The following is a 16,766-nucleotide window of genomic DNA, read 5'->3' as shown; positions in this document are numbered from 1 at the left end:
TCAAAAAATCATTGATTTAAATGATGTGTGATTTCTAATATATATCCGATGCATGTATTATTACGTCACACCATAATCTGCAGACCGCAGTTGGCAGTTCAGCCTCGCATATAACGCCGTAACAGCCATCCAGACAATTCGCCGCCTCCTCTTCCTCGCCTCGCGACTTCCAACGGCCTGCCAGAATCCGCCTCCTCTGTTTCAGGTCCATCTCCATATCAGATATTGGAGCACACCTTCTCTCCATGCGCACCACCACCACCAAAAAAAAGCGCTTTGTCTCCTTCCTTCTTCCACTCTTCTGAAGACGTTGGTTAACGCAGAGGAGTCACAGGACAAGTGGAAGCTTTGTTAAAGATGGGATTTTTAAGTACTGTCGTTCCCGTCGCGGTTGCCTCTCTGTTCGGCTTCCTTCTCTCCCACCTCTCGTCGGCGCAGACGCTCTCCCGCTCCCATTCCAACAACCTACTCCACCTCCCACGCCTCCTCGAGTACCCTCCCGTTCTCTCCGGATGGTCGAACTCCACCGACTTCTGCTACATCACGCCCTCCCCTGCCCTCTCCTTCTCCTGCGCCGCAAGTCGCATCACCGGGCTCTCCGTGGTCGGCGCCCCCACTGGTCCGCTCTCGCCTGCATTCTCCTCCGATTCGCCCTTCACCACCCTCTCCCAGCTCCCGGACCTTACTTCCATCTCCCTCGTCTCCCTCGGCCTCTGGGGGCCTCTCCCCGCCAATGTGGACCGCTTCGCATCGCTGCGAGTCCTCAACTTGAGCTCCAACTACTTCTAGGGGGTAATCCCGCCGGAGATCGCCAGGGTGTTGAGCCTCCAAAATCTGATTTTGAGCGGGAATTCGTTTAATGGGACGGTTCCCAACCTCCGGCCTTTGCCGGCGATCCTTGAACTGGACTTGTCCGGGAACAACGTAACCTAGGGCAAGAATTCCCCTCTCTCGGGAGTAGCCTCGTTATTCTGTCCCTTAGAAACAACACATTCGTCGACAAAATCCCGGCCGATCTCTCTTCCTTCGACCACCTCTAGAAGCTGAAGCTGGATTTATCTACACCTTCGACCGCCATGTCATCGCCGGGCCCGTATTCACCGTGATTTACTCCCTCTCATACTCGTGGGGCAGGGGTGAGGGGGCCGCTGGGCGGCGGGACCCACCTTTGCAACATGAAGCTGGATTTATCTTCCCACGCGCTTCATGGATTATTTGTTAGATGTAATTATCACTATTAAGTAGATTTATTTATAAATTATACATGTGAATATCATCCGAACCTTTTAAAATGATCTAACTTATGTCTAGCGATTTCAGATAATTAGATGTGGATCTCATATGTATACAACTTATAGTCCTGAATCTATTATCATATATTTGCTGATAATATATATTAAATATATATGCAGTAGGAATCCTCTAGTCCGCAAATTGTAACAAGAGGATGGTCCATTGATGAGGATCCTTGATTTAGATGGACCCCATCTTTAAATAAGTGGGGTCCATCTAAATCAAAGGTCCTCGTGTAGTGGACCATCACTGGTACGCAATTTACGAAACAGAGGATCTGCTCTCGTATATATGGATTTATAGTCTCCCATCTATTATGATCGATGGGTTGATAATAGATGTACATTATATAATGGATTGATCCCCAAAGGATTAGGGCATCCTTGAGACGTCTCTTCGTTCCCATTGACGAAGAGAATTCGACGCCGTCAACTCTAACTCCTCCAGAAGACCTACTTTTTCTTTCTGTTGTTTCTTCTTCGGATCTTCTTAAGGACGCTAAAGGACAAAGATATGACTCTTCAATTAGTTTCTTTGTAATTATATTTATGTATTATTTACTTCCCGTGTTCTGGATGAAACGAAAATCCATGCTCATATGTTCTTGTTTTTCCTATTCAAATTCTTATTTTGATTGTCTAGAATTCATGTGGCTTAGGTTTTACGAGAACCATCAATTGGTATCAGAGTAAGGTTTCTGTTTCGTCGTTTTCATTGGCAATAAAGTTTAAATTTTTTGTCAATTTATTATTTGCATGCTAAATCAAGTTTTTCTAGTTAATATAAATTTTTAATCGTCACAAATCTTATAATAGAAAATTAGGATAGACTTATTTTTTTCGAATTTTTCGTATTTCTGAGAAGAATATGAAGAACGACAAAAAAAAATATCACTGTTTAATTTAATTTTAGGTAAAATTATGATGATTCAATGGATTATCTTGGTCGAGCAATCGATTACCGAGTCTAAAATTTTGGAAAAAACGATTGAAATTTTCAATCGATAAACAACCTTAAATTTATGACTACGTCAATTATCAATCGATTTGAATTGATTTTTAATCTATTGAGATTGTTTTTTTTTAAAGTTTTTTTTAAAAAAAAAAGATTAAGATGCTTTTTAATCGATTTAATCGATTAAAACGTTTTTATTTCGTATTTTTTAAAAAAAAAAATGTTAGTGTTTCATAAATTAAATATATATATATATATAGAGAGAGAAATGATATGCTACGGACCATTATTTACTGATTGCTATGGACTTAATGCCATGTCATTTTTTTATTAATTTTTTATAAAAAATTTTCTCTTTCTTCTTTATTTTTTTTCTCCTGCTTCCTTCGTTCTCGGCGCGTTTCGCCGAGAAGCAGCTCACGTCGCGCGCCCGCCACCCACCCTGCCGCCGGCCATCTGCCCACCGCCGGCGGCCTCCGGCCGCCTGGACCCACCCACACTATAGCCCATGGGGTGAACCCGTCGGGGATCACGGCATGGATTCCGGCCACATCTCTATTCCAGCCGCGATACAGGCGATTCCGACAATGTTGGGCAAGCGACTGGATTCCGGCGCGGTCGCATCCGGATTCCGGTCGTGATCGCGCCGGAATCCGGACGCGCCTTCGTCGGAATCCTGACGCGGGCGCGTCCGAACGCAATCGCGACGGAGGCAGGTGCGGTCGCGATGACGATGGCGCCATCGCGGCCGGAATCCGGTCGCTGCCAGACTCCATCCGATTCCCGGCCGGATTTCAACCGGAATCCGGTAGAAATCCGGCCGCGATCTGGCCACCACGCTAGCGACCGCAATCGCGGCCGGATTTCGACTAGGATTTTGGCTGCCGGCGGGTGGTGGGCGGCCGGAGGCGAGGAGGCGGGGTGACCGGTGGATGGTGCCCGGCCGGCCAGCGGCGAGGAGGCCGACGAGGCTGGCACATGCACACGATGACGAGAGAGAGGAGAACGAGGAAGGTAAAAAAAAAATCAAAAATATATATAAAAAAAAAGCAAAATCTGTAGGTCGCGGATGAGTCCGCATGTAGAAGTCCGTATTTTATATATATATATATATATATATATATATATATATATATATATATATATATATATATATATATATATATATATATATATATATATACTTACTGTTTCATTAATTGAAATCGTATTTTATAATTTTTTTTTTATGTACATACGTTGAAACATATAACGAAACTATTCAAGAATAATAAACTAATTATTTCATGCATAAAAAAATTACATTAAATATTTTTTTAATGTATGAATAATTAAAGATTAAATAGTAAAAACTAATACTATTTAATTATAGAACTTGAACGAAATTTTAACTTTCTAAAGAAGGGTTATATATATATATATAATCATATAGTTGTATAAAGTAAACTTTTAAATCGATTGGGATAATCAATTGGAATATATCAATTGACTATTATAAGGTATCAATCGATTAATAAGTCTAATTATATATTGTTAAGGTTGATTAAGTAATTTCTATTCGAATTAAGTTCCTAAAATTTTTTTTAGTCTATCTACACAACGTGCTACTAAGTTGAACTAATGTGTCGGCCCAAAGGAAGACACCTTAGGTAGGTTTAGTACATTTTGTGTTGGTATACGTATATCTATGCTAAAAATAATCGGCCCAAAGGAAGGTTACTTTTATGCCAGATATATGCATAAGGTACCTTACAACTGTAGAATAAAATATTATTTTGTTCAAATCATGCACAAAATATATCAGCCCAAAGGAAGACATATTATGTGGCCGATTAAGGTTGTTGTAAGATATGGACTAAAATATAACTCATATAAAGTATCATATTATGCGTACAATGGGTCGACCCAAAGGAAGACACATTGTGTGGCCAAGTTTGAGTTATATTAGAGAGTATCGCTAACAAATAATATGTCGGCCCAAAGGAAGACACATTATGTTGTACTTGGTATCTCATAAAGAGTCCATTTATATGCATCTAAAATTTTATTTTATTTGCATAATTTTATATTACTTATATGTTCTTGACTTTAGTTAAATTGTCAGCTTAAATAAATTTCTCTCTTTAATTTCAGTGCAATATGTAACTGTCAGTATTAATAACATCCCAACACTAACTGGTTCGAATTTTGTTGAATGAAAAGAATACGTAACCGTAGTCTTAAGTTGCATGGACTTAGATTATGCATTAAGGAATGATCGCCCCGCACCTCTGACCAGTGCTAGCACTATAGAGTAGAGGGTTGAATTTCAGCTGTGGGAGAAATCAAATCGCATGTGTCTGAGTATCATGAAGCTTTCCATACCGACACCAATAAAGGGCTCAATAACGGAGGGAGAAGATGCTAAGAGTTTCCTGGACCAATTAGCAGATCGATTCACCTCAAATGAAAAGGTCGAGACTACCACACTTCTAACAAAGTTGGTAACCATGTGATATAATGGTAAAGGAAACATAAGAGAGTACATTATGGAGATGTCCAATATAGCGACAAGTCTAAAAGCACTAAAACTCGATATGTCTGAGGGTATGTTAGTGCATTTCATCTTGATGTCTCTGTCTGCACGGTTCACTCCTTTTAAGATATCATATAATACTCAAAAGGAAAAGTGGACATTGAATGAGCTTATTGCCCAATGCGTGCAAGAGGAGGGGAGACTAAAGATTGAGACATCTGAGAGTGCTCACTTAGCATCTGGTTCTCAAAGTACGAGCAAGAAACGAAAGAGGATCAACAACAACGAAAAAGGAAAACAAACTGCAGATTATGGAGGCAATAACAATAAGGAGCACAAGAAGCAAAATAAGGAATCCACTTGTTTCTTTTGCAAGAAGAAAGGTCATATGAAGAAAGACTGCCTCAAGTACGCCAACTGGCATGTAAAAAAAGGTAAACTTCTCAACTTTGTTAGTTCGGAAGTCAATCTAGCTATTGTACCCACTAACACTTGGTGGATAGATATCGATGCTACTACTCACATAAATGTTACTATGTAAGGTTGTCTCAGGAGTCGACTTCCGCTTGATGATGAAAGATACATCTATACAGGAAATGAAAAGAAGGCTAAAGTCGAGTCTATTGGTGTTTTAGGCTTTATTTAGGAACCAATATTTTTCTGGATTTAGAAAATACATTTATTGTACCGTCTTTTCGACGGAATTTAATTTCAATTTCTTGTTTGGACAAATCAAGTTATTCTTGTTCATTTAGAAATGGAATTTTTAGTATTTTCTTTAATTCAGTGTTGGTTGACAATGGTTCCTTGGTTGATAAGCTTTATAAATTGAACACCTTTACTCCTATAGTTGACAACGTGATAATACATAGTATAGGTACGAAATGTAAATTGACTAACGAGAATTCTTCCATGTTGTGGCATAGGCGTTTAGAACATATATCCAAACAACGTCTAGAAAAATTAATGTCACATGGAATTCTCAATTCTCTTGATATGTCAGACTTTGATGTCTGCATAGAGTGTATCAAGGGGAAGACTACTAACAAAAGGAATAAGGGTGCTAGCCGTTGTAGTGATATTTTGGAGCTAATACATACGGATATTTGTGGACCATTCCCTAAGGTATCTTGGAATGAACACACATATTTTATTAGCTTCATAGACAACTATTCCAGATTTGGCTATCTGTACCTTATTCAAGAGAAATCGCAATCTTTGGACATGTTCAAAATTTTCAAAGCCGAAGTTAAACTTCAACTAGGTAAGAAAATTAAAGTTGTCTGATCCGACCATGGAGATGAATATTACGATCGATATAATGGATCAGGTGAACAACGTCCGGGACCTTTTGCGAATTACCTGGCTGAGTGTGGAATTGCGCCTTAGTATACCATGTCTGGTACACCCAATCAAAATGGTGTAGCTGAGCATCACAATAGAACCCTAAAAGACATGGTAAGAAGTATGATAGCTTTCACTTCTCTACCAGAGTCCTTATCGGGTGAAGCACTCAAGACTGTAATTTACCTACTCAATAGAGTACCTAGTAAGGCAATAACTAAAACCCTATTCGAGATGTGGACGGGTAAGAAGCCTAGCATTAGGCACTTACACGTCTAGGGTTGTCCAGCTGAAGCTAGGCCTTACAAGCCTAATGAAAGGAAACTGGACTCAAGAACAGTTAGCTGTAATTATGTAGGATACTCTGAGAAATCAAGAGGGTATAAATTTTATGATCCTTCTTCAAAACGGGAAATGTCAAGTTCATTGAGGACAGTGGGAGTGATAAAATCAGGGAAATATCTTTTGAGGAATGCGATGACAATCCTCCTGTGGTTACTACTAGTGTGATCAGTAACGGTATGATTACCATACCGCACATTATGGGTATCACTCATTCAGTAAGCGTAGTGAACCAAGATACTCCCATGACATCTCCAATGCAATTGGAGGATCCTGCCACTGAAATTGAACTATTGCCTCATATTGATGAGCAAATATCTCAACCACCTCAAATATAAGTACCTTTAAGGCGATCCACAAGGGAACGAAGAAGCACGAATTCTCGTGATTATGTTTATCTCCAAGAGCATGACTTTGACATAGGGTTGAAAGGTGATCCTACATCTTTCCAAGAAGTCAAACAATGCTCTGATCCTGAAAGGTGGATTAACGCCATACAAGAAGAGTTGAAGTCTATGACAGACAATGACGTTTGAGAACTTGTCGAATTGCCTGAAGGAAAGAAGTCCGTTGGCTGTAAATGGATATTTAAAACCAAGCGGGATTCAAGGGGCAATGTCGAAAAGTATAAGGCTCGTCTTGTTGCCAAAGGATTCACTCAGAAAGAAAACATTGATTACAAGGAGACTTTCTCACCTGTGTCGACGAAAGACTTCCTTAGGGTAATCATAGCACTTGTAGCTCATTATGATTTGGAGCTACATCAAATGGGCGTAAAGACTGTATTCCTCAATGGAGACATAGAGGAGTCTATATATATGGTGCAACCAGAGAACTTTGAGTCTAACGACTCAAAGCACCTAGTATGTAGATTAAAGAAGTCCATTTATGGTTTAAAACAGGCATCCCATCAGTGGTACCGGAAATTTGATCAAGTGGTTACCTCATTTGGATTTAAAGAGAATCATGTTGATCAGTGCATATATGTCAAGTTCAGTGGGAGCAAGTTTGTTATACTTATTTTGTATGTGGACGATATATTGCTTGCGAGCAATAATAAGGGTATGCTGCATCAAACCAAGTCATTTCTATCTGGTAATTTTGAAATGAATGATCTTGGTGAAGCATCCTTTGTTTTAGGCATACAGATCTATCGTGATCGTTCAAGAGACATTCTTGGACTTTCACAACATGTCTATATTGAAAAGGTGCTTATAAGGTATGGTATACAGAACTGTACACTCGGTGACACACCTGTTTCAAGAGGTGACAAGTTCAGCTTGCAGCAGTGTCCACGACTTGAACTTGAAATAAAGGAGATGGAGCAATTCCCATATGCGTCAGCAGTGGGAAGTCTCATGTATGCACAAGTTTGTACTCGACCAGATATAGCATTTATAATGGGGATGTTAGGCAGATATGTTAGTAACCCAGGACCGTCACACTAGAAAGCGGTAAAGAGAGTGATGCGATATTTACAAAGAACTAAAGGACATATGCTCACGTTGTTGGATCAAGAAGCGCTAGAGGGGGGGTGAATAGCGCTCGCGGCTATTTCCGTTTTATCGATTATCGGAATCGTAAATTAAGAGCAAACGCAGCGGAAATGAAATAAATGCAAAGAAGGAACACAACGATTTACTTCGTTCGGAGCCTAGATCGACTCCTACTCGAAGGCCTGCGATTCTTGATCGCTTTCGGTGGGCAATAACTATAAGCACGATTATTACAAACTAAGTATTACAATAAGTGCAATAAATAAATCTATACCAACGACGGAAAATGAAATCTCGGAGCTCTGGGTCATCGGGCACGAGTAGCAGCACTTCGAAGCGTCTTTTAGAGCAGCATGTGAATGAGAGAAGGCTTAGAATTGTTGTACTGATGTGCTGCTCGAAACCTGCTTTTAAAGCATGCTGGAGGCGCCTCCAAGCTCGTCCGAGGCGCCACCAGTTCGGCCGAGTCGCATGCGTGGATCAGTGACGAACTGGTTGAAACCTATCTGCTAGAAGGCGCCTTCATGAGTCTTCAAGGCGCCTTCCAAGGCGCCTCCATAACCCTCAGAGGCGCCTTCAGCCCTGTTTCGCGACCAGCTCAGCTTTTGCACCCGAGGCACCTCCAAGCTCCATGGAGGCGCCTCGGACACTGTTCATCCGAGGTTAATCTTTGTACTTTGGTCCCTGCAAGATATGTTAATCCAAAAATACCCTGCAGCACAAAGTTAGCACAAAACAATAATATAAATATGACAAATGGAATGATATGACAGTCTCCGGACTGTCCGGGTCTGACTTCAGATTTCCAACCAAAAACTCTAGGTCGACCCGACGCCTACTGTTCCCTCTGCGGGGAACACGTCCTCACCTACTCCACTCAGGAGATTTACCTTTTGCCAGTTTGGTCCTCCAGACCAACTGGACTTTTGCTCAGCGTCCGTTGCTTTCGGTCTTCATGCTGGACGGCCGATCCTCGACCCTTCCAGACTTCTACCCGGTTCGCGACACCAGGATTTTAACCTAGGGTTACCACCCCCTAGGATTTTTGCCCGAATCTTCGACCCGCCAAGACTTTCCGCATAGGGTTTCCACCCCCTATGACCTAGGATTACCACCCCTAGGGTATCTGTACCACCCCCTAGGACCTAGGGTTACCACCCCCTAGGGTTTTCACCTTGCCTAACCGCAGTTAGGACTTTCCTGAAACACTCAGTCATACACATTAGATAACAATTAAACTTAATTTTGAATCCCTTTGTCATTATCAACACTATGGTTCGATCGTCGGATGCTTCCCGCACCAACACACGTATCGGAGATCAGATCATCTGGAGGTGATTGGATATTCAGACTCCGATTTTACTGGATGCTTGGATAGCAGAAGATCTACTTCAGGCTATATCTTCATGCTTGCTGGAGGGGCTATATCTTGAAAGAGCGTCAAACAGACGTTAGTAGTCACTTCTACTATGGAGGCAGAGTTAGTAGCATGCTACGAAGCATCCAATCATGGGATTTAGCTGCGAAACTTTATCACAGCATTACAGATTGTTGATGGTATTGACAGACCACTGAGGATCTACTGTGATAACAAAGTCGCAGAACTTTATGCCAAGAACAACCGCAGTTCGTCGAAGTCCAAGCACATCGACATCACGTTTCTAGCGGTTAAAGAAAGAGTTCAGAGTTGTCAAATTATGGTAGAACACATCAACACATATTCCATGTTGGTCGATCCACTCACCAAAGACTTGGTGCCTAAGGTGTTTCATGCGCATGTTGTGAATATGAGAGTCCTTCTTATGAAAGAAGAACTTATCTAGTGGGAGTCTGTATTTGTTTTATTGCTCTATATTTGATAATAAAGACAAACATTTTGTTTTGATTATTGTACGTATTAAAGTTCAAAATATTGATGGGAATTTATATGTTTGTTTGACACTCTGACTATGATATCATTATTTACTACTGCTGTTTAGCATTTAGTGTTTGTAAATATGATATAAATTCCTTTTGGAATCATACAGTTTGGATCATGATTTGCTATTACAGTTTAGCATAAAGTATTTTGCAAATATGATCTGATCTCTTTTGAGGTCATCTTAGAACCAGTTGGAAATTGACATGTATTGATCACATTTCATGTAATTTTCACTCTACACATCCACATCTTGATCTATGTCATTAATGATATTGGTATTGTGATTACTGTTGAGGCTTGTTACGATCATATACAGTAGCTATGACCTCTTTAATCCTATACCAATAAAGTTAATGGATCAGATTGTTTACAAGGGTATTTTGTACCAATAAAGTTTGATATCAATTAAAATTTTACTTGTATTTCATATACAACTCACATATAGCTCAAGTGAGAGATTGTTGGATATAATTATCCCTATTAGGTGGGCTTATTTGTAAGTTGCACACGTGAATACTCTCCGAACCCTTTAAAGTCATCTAACTTATGTCTAGTGGGTTTCGGATAATTGGATGTGGATCTCATATGTGTAGAACCTATAGTCCCGCATCTATTATCATCTATTTGCTGATAATAGATGTTCAGTATATATGGATTTATAGTCCCACATCTATTATGATCGATGGGCTGATAATAGATGTGCACTATATAATGGGTTGGTCCCCAGAGAATTAGGACATTCTTGAGATGTCTTTTCGTTCCTCATTGACGAAGAAAATTCGGCGCCGTCAACCCTAACTCCTCCGGAAGACCTACCTTTTCTTTCCGCTGCTTCTTCTTCACAGGATCTTCTTGATGATGCTAAAGGATAAAAATATGGCTCTTCAATCAAGTTCTTTGTCATTATGTTTATGTATTATTTACTTGCTTATGTTGTATTCTCGATGAAGCGAAGATTCATGCTCATATGTTTTTGTTTTTCCTATTCGAATTCATATTTTGATTGTCTAGAATTCATATAGCTTAGGTTTTACGATAACCATCATCATTTCCATCATTTCTGTTCTCACTTCCTTCATTGCAGTACCTCGACCTGTCGGAGAACAAGCTTGCCAGCGAAGTTCTAGCGAACTTTTCGTGCAGCCTTGAGCTTTCCTACGTTGATATCTCGAACAATCTTATTGTTGGGAGCCTGCCTCCATGCATCCAATCGAATTCCTCGAACCGGATTGTGCTGAACTCGGAGAACTGGTTGAGTGCAGTTGCAGGGGATTTGGGGCTCCAACATCCAAATTCCTATTGTAATCAAGGTGCGGTGTACACTGTTTTGCCTTCAGCAAACAAGATCAACGGATCAAAGAGCAGTCTAGGCGTCATATCTGGGATTGTTGGGGGAGTCATTTGTGGTGCTGTTCTTGCTGGGTTCCTAGGCTTCTTGATCTTTAGGAAGATGAGAAGTGCAGCAGAGGATCAAGAAGACACTCTCAGCATCTTTGAGAAGACAAGTGCAGGGAAACCTTTTGTTCGGGTTGCTCCAAGAAGCCCTGATGATGAAAGTGAGAAAAGATAGGCATGGTTTCTTCTTGAAAATCTACTACTATATTAGTCTGGTCGAGAAATTGATGATTTTGATTTCGATCATCTGCAGGGCGAATGCCCCCAACAGTGATGATAGGGACTCTCGGACTAGTGCCATATCAGGCTTTCAGTATTGAGGATCTCGAAGAAGTAACCAATAGTTTTGATTCATCAAACTTAATTGAAGACGGTCCTCAAGGGCAGGTAGTCTCTATGGGAAAGAAATTATAAATTGACACTTCTGTATAAATCTTTTTGAGTTAGTAAAAAACTGATTCATTTGCCACTTTTCAGTGAGCAAATTTGATTCTTGTGCTGGCTCTTGTTTACACATTAAGAACTCATATTATCTTGTGCTTTTACGTCTGAAGAAATTAAGATAGTATATCATCTGACAAGTTCATAAGAAACATGAATCTTACAAGTATATGTATCTATTTCTTGCAAGTTCATGTTCATGTACTGTTACAGAATACTATCTGTATGATCATTAACATTGCCGGTTACACCACTAAACCTTTATAATTACTCGATGGAACTTTTGGTTGTTAATGATGGTAGGAATTTTATTATCGCTTTAGTTTAGTATCGGGGCTGAACTATCTAACTTGTTTGTGCGTCTTCTCAGGCTTATAAAGGGTGGATTCGTGATGGTTCATCAGTGATCATCAGATGCTTGAGATTGAAGCACAAACTCTCGTGTCCAAGCCTCGTGTCCAAGCCTTCTTCAGTACATAGATATTGTTTCAAAGCTCAGGCATCGTCATTTTGTCAGCATTGTTGGATACTGTGTCACAAGTGATGGCGACAACACCATGGATACTATTTTTCTTGTATTTGAACACATTTCTAATGGAAATCTAAGGTCTTACCTTGGTGGTAATCGTGAAGGTAAACTTTCTTTTGCTCTGTGTAAGTACGTATGTGATGAAATAGAGGGCCGTAACGCTCTTCTTCTTGCAGAATCCAAAAAGATAGAGATGATGATGACATTATCACAAAGGGTTTCTGCAACTATTGGAGTTTCAAAGGGAATCCAATTCTTACATACGGTCACAGTTCCTGGTATAGTTGGAAATGATCTTAACATAGAAAACATACTATTGGATCAAACTCTCACTGCGAAAATAAGCAATTACAATCTTCCAACACTTTCAAATTTCAGAAGCCACAAGGTAATGTGCCGCCTAATTTAATGAAAAATGAGTGGATGTATTCCCTGTTTTGACAGTGTTTGGTTATTATGTTTGATCTACCAGCTAGGCTCCCGCAGCCCTTTGTCCATTCCTGCGTGCGAGGAAGATCTTGGAAGGTGAAACACTTTTGTTTAGAAATGATCATTTTCTAGTTTAGAATCTAATATTAAATCTGTGGAATCAATCTTGTTTGTCTATCAGTATTGACAGTGTTTTACTTGGGAAAAAAGAAGATATTTATCAACTTGGCCTCATCCTTCTAGAGGTTATCACAGGGAAACCTCCAGGGTCCAATGCTCAGCTTGATTCTCTCAGAGCAAAGGTGCATAGAATTCTGCTCTATCCTTTGAGTTGGCATGCAGATTTTGGTACAAAAGAAGTGAAAATTTTTACTGTGCTTGCAGATGGAGAAGACTTTGATAGATAATCCAACAAGCTTGAAGGGATTTACTGACCCGATGATTTGCCAAAATTCTTCAGTTGAATCCTTGAGCAGAGTAGTCGAAGTATCTCTTAGTTGTCTATCAAAGGATCCCAAGCAGCGCCCTCCCATTGATGATGTCCTCTGGAATTTGCAACACTGTGTGCAAGTTCAGGATGACTGTGCAAGTAATTAAGGCTATAGCATACACTCTAGTTCTTGAGCTTTCTACAATGATAATAAATCATATAAAAATGAGTTGTTTGAAACAAATCACAGTTCTAGAATATTTTTCTATATTTATAGAGCCATTTATGTGTCAAGACACTGCTATAAGGTTAATTTCTTATTTGCTATATAGCATGCTGCAGGATAGTCCCAAAAGGATATCCTGTTAGTAGAATTCCACTAATAATTATTCAAGTAGATATTACAACTTTTCTGCTAATCTATTTACACTAAAGTTGCTCAACCTGATCGATTTTATAGAGAGGCTGATACAACTCCTTGTGTTGTAAGGGGCAAGAGTATCTAGATTGACTTAGAGTTTGTATAAGAGGCAACGCCACCATCATCTTAGAACTTTTGTTATATACGTTGGCCGAAGCGCCTCTGCCTACTTTGGTAACAGGTCAATGCCTCGATATAGTCCGCCTCCGCGAAGTCAGGCCAACGTGTATCTGTGAAGAAAAGCTCACTGTATGCAGATTGCCACAGCAAGAAGTTACTGAGCCGCAGCTCACCGCTTGTTCGGATAAGTAGGTCTGGATAAGGAAGCTCAACAATGCGGTTTGTCTCGAGCTCTTGAGCAACAAGTGACTCTGTGATGTCTGCAGGCTCAATCAAACCATGTTTCACCTTCTCTGCAATGCTTTTGCATGCTTGTGTTATGTCCCTTCGCCCACTGTAACTGATTGCCACAATGAAATCAAGCTTTGTGTTGTTCTTAGTCGCCTCTGTTACTTCTTTGCTTAGCTTCTGTAGAGATTCTGGGAGTTCTGTAGAGTCGCCAATTAAGCATATCCGAATTCCTACCCTGTTAAAGAATAATGAAACTCAAATTTTGGTCATCCTATAAATCAACACTTTGTTGATTTAAGCAATAGCACTTGCTTTGGGAGGATAGATCAACACAATAGTTGTAAAAATTGTATAACAAATTTGACTTGTTTTATGCATGCGATGCTCGGCGAAGTGATGTTTCATGGAAATTTTCTTTCTTTATTGCTACTATTTATGAAGTCCCAGAGACGTTCACAGGTGCACTAATCTTGACCAGTTAAGGAATAAGTTAAAAAAAATCGAATGAAAAATTTATATATGAACCTAAAAGAGCATATAAATCTTCACCTCATAAAATCTTCAATGCCCTCCTTCAGCACTCTCTCGAACAGCATCAGCAGGAAATCGACCTCCACCTGTTCGACGAAATGCGAGAACCACAGTTTAGCCAAGAACCATTAAGAGACAGACAGCGAAGCCACGAAAGGTCGGACCTTGGGGCGGTTCCAGTTCTCGGCAGAGAAGGCGAAGACGGTGAGCGTTCGAATCCCCCACTTATAGGAGAGCTCCAGGATTTTCTTGAGGACTTGGTAGCCAGCCTCGTGCCCCGCCGACGTCGGCATCCCCCTTGCTCGGGCCCACCTCGAGTTTCCGTCCATTATGATGGCCACGTGGCCGGGAAGCAACTCCCGCTTCAGGGGGGACGGAAGCGAAGGAGCTGCTTCTTGCTCCGCCTCGTCTACGAGCGTTGTTGCAGACGAGCCGGCCGGAAGCGCGGCGACGGGGGAAAGGGAGGAGGTCAGAGAAGGAGAGGGGCGAGGGCGGTAGGAAAAGGAAGCGGACGAGTCGTTTGGTATCAATCCTCTACGAGGAGAACTGGAGAGGATTGTTTGGTGATGGTTGAAAGGGGAAGCGAGGTGAACAGAAGAATAAGATAGCATTTTAATTTCGCGCTCGTCGCCTCTCTTTGGATGCTTCAAATGTTACGTAGGAACTATGGCTTGCTCTACAGCCTCTCCCTTTCTCTGTATTTATACCTTCAATTTTCTGTTTTCTTCTAAATTTTTCCAAAAACCGTAAAATTATATAGTTCACAATTATTGTACTAGGACTTTAATATCGAGAAGCTTGTAGAAAATTCTTTTTATCTTTTTCGAAACTAAAGTTAAATTCAGCCGCTTATTAATTACCAACCATACAATTTTTTTCTGGTTCAGCATATAATTCATTTTTTGGGGCCAGAATCTCATTGGAAATAAATAGTCGTAGACAGATTTTTTTTTTTTAATCTTTACGGTATTATATGCATATTGATCTAATCACATTATGAAACTGATAATTTGACGATTTAGAATTATCAATTCGATAATTTAAAATCATCAATTCAATAATTCTTGATAGATCGATCATTAATATTATCTAAAATGACTATGATTATGATTTGAAATTGTCGATTCACAGCTTGATTCATAGTTCATCACGGTTCAAGATTATTATATTAAAAATTAAAATTTTAAAATTTATTAAAAGAATGACTTGCACTTATTTAAGTTGTTACATATCGCCTTAGGCTCCGTTTGATATGCATGATAGGATAGAATTACATTTTTAAAAAGTTTTTAATCAAGTATTTGGTAGAGTTGATTAGACGTAGGATTATGGACGATTAAGGGTAGGATTCATAATACCTTGACTTCAAGAGGGATTATTAATTCTACCTTTAATCATATCCTAATCAACACAATCCTATCCTATTATGCATACCAAACGCAGCTTTAGGGTATAGTGACGTTACTCACTTCTATTTCTCATTCTTATTGTATTCGTTCATTCAGTATCAAAATCTTCAATTTCGTTATTAAAATGTTACATTCCTTGGATTTTTTTCTTGACTTTAGTTCAATCGTCGATTAATATTTGAGTTTCCAATGAGTCAGGAGATAAAGTCAATTATCATTCATCTAATATATAATATGTTGTTGTCATCATTGAACGTCTATTCCACAGCAACAGTTGACACTAGACAAGTGAAAATTTCTTTGGCGGTCACGGAGAGGACAGAAAAGCTTTGAGTCTTTTGTGACCACCACTTTAGATATCGAAATTTTCACTATCTGCTTCAGTAAAATCAAAAGAAGTCATAAAATAATTCTCAAATTCCTGTGTAGAACTTGAGGATATTCATGGACGTTTCCTCTGCTCTTTTAATAGAAGTTTTGTATTTGTAAATTTTAAATTACTACTAATAGTTGGTTGTATTTTAAAAATATTAGGTTGTATTCCATATTTTATATAATATTGATTATAAATATAAAATAAATAAATTCTAATATTATATATAATATTAATTGGATAAAAAAATTCTTTAATTGGAATGAAAGTATCATAATACAAAGTTAACCTTTCTAGTAATTTAAATCTAGAATCTAATATAACTAAATAAATTCTACGAATAATATAAAAATATTTTTACCATTTAGTTTTCATAGATAATATACAAGAAGATAAAGATTCATTATTAATATGTTTATTTAAAACTAATACTATATTTAAAAAAATTCTAAAATTAAATGAGCAGTGACATAATAAACATCAGAAAGTTGTTTGATTGTATTGTTAAATACTTTTAAATTTTCACAAATATTACTATAAATATTTCATTGTTATGAAAATAAATATATATTAGTATTAATATTTTATGAAA

The 16,766-nt window shown here is 39.2% G+C and overlaps 1 protein-coding gene and 1 pseudogene across 1 annotated transcript; one reads left to right on the top strand and one right to left on the bottom strand.

The window, feature by feature from the left end:
* The first annotated feature begins 357 nt into the window (after positions 1-357).
* LOC122043047 lies at positions 358-13,353 on the top strand (annotated as a pseudogene).
* A 40-nt stretch (positions 13,354-13,393) lies between these two features.
* Positions 13,394-15,071, bottom strand: LOC121983027 (isoprenyl transferase-like). The gene is made up of 3 exons (XM_042536017.1): positions 14,557-15,071; positions 14,411-14,478; positions 13,394-14,096 (listed from the first exon to the last, which is right to left on the bottom strand). Exons 1-3 carry the CDS (start codon positions 15,001-15,003, stop codon positions 13,649-13,651), a joined length of 963 nt encoding a protein of 320 aa, XP_042391951.1. The 5' UTR covers positions 15,004-15,071; the 3' UTR covers positions 13,394-13,648.
* Between the last annotated feature and the right edge of the window lie 1,695 nt (positions 15,072-16,766).

Source organism: Zingiber officinale, chromosome 1B (genome assembly GCF_018446385.1).
Source record: "Zingiber officinale cultivar Zhangliang chromosome 1B, Zo_v1.1, whole genome shotgun sequence".
Lineage (NCBI taxonomy): Eukaryota > Viridiplantae > Streptophyta > Magnoliopsida > Zingiberales > Zingiberaceae > Zingiber > Zingiber officinale.
This window is presented reverse-complemented; position numbering and strand designations above follow the sequence as displayed.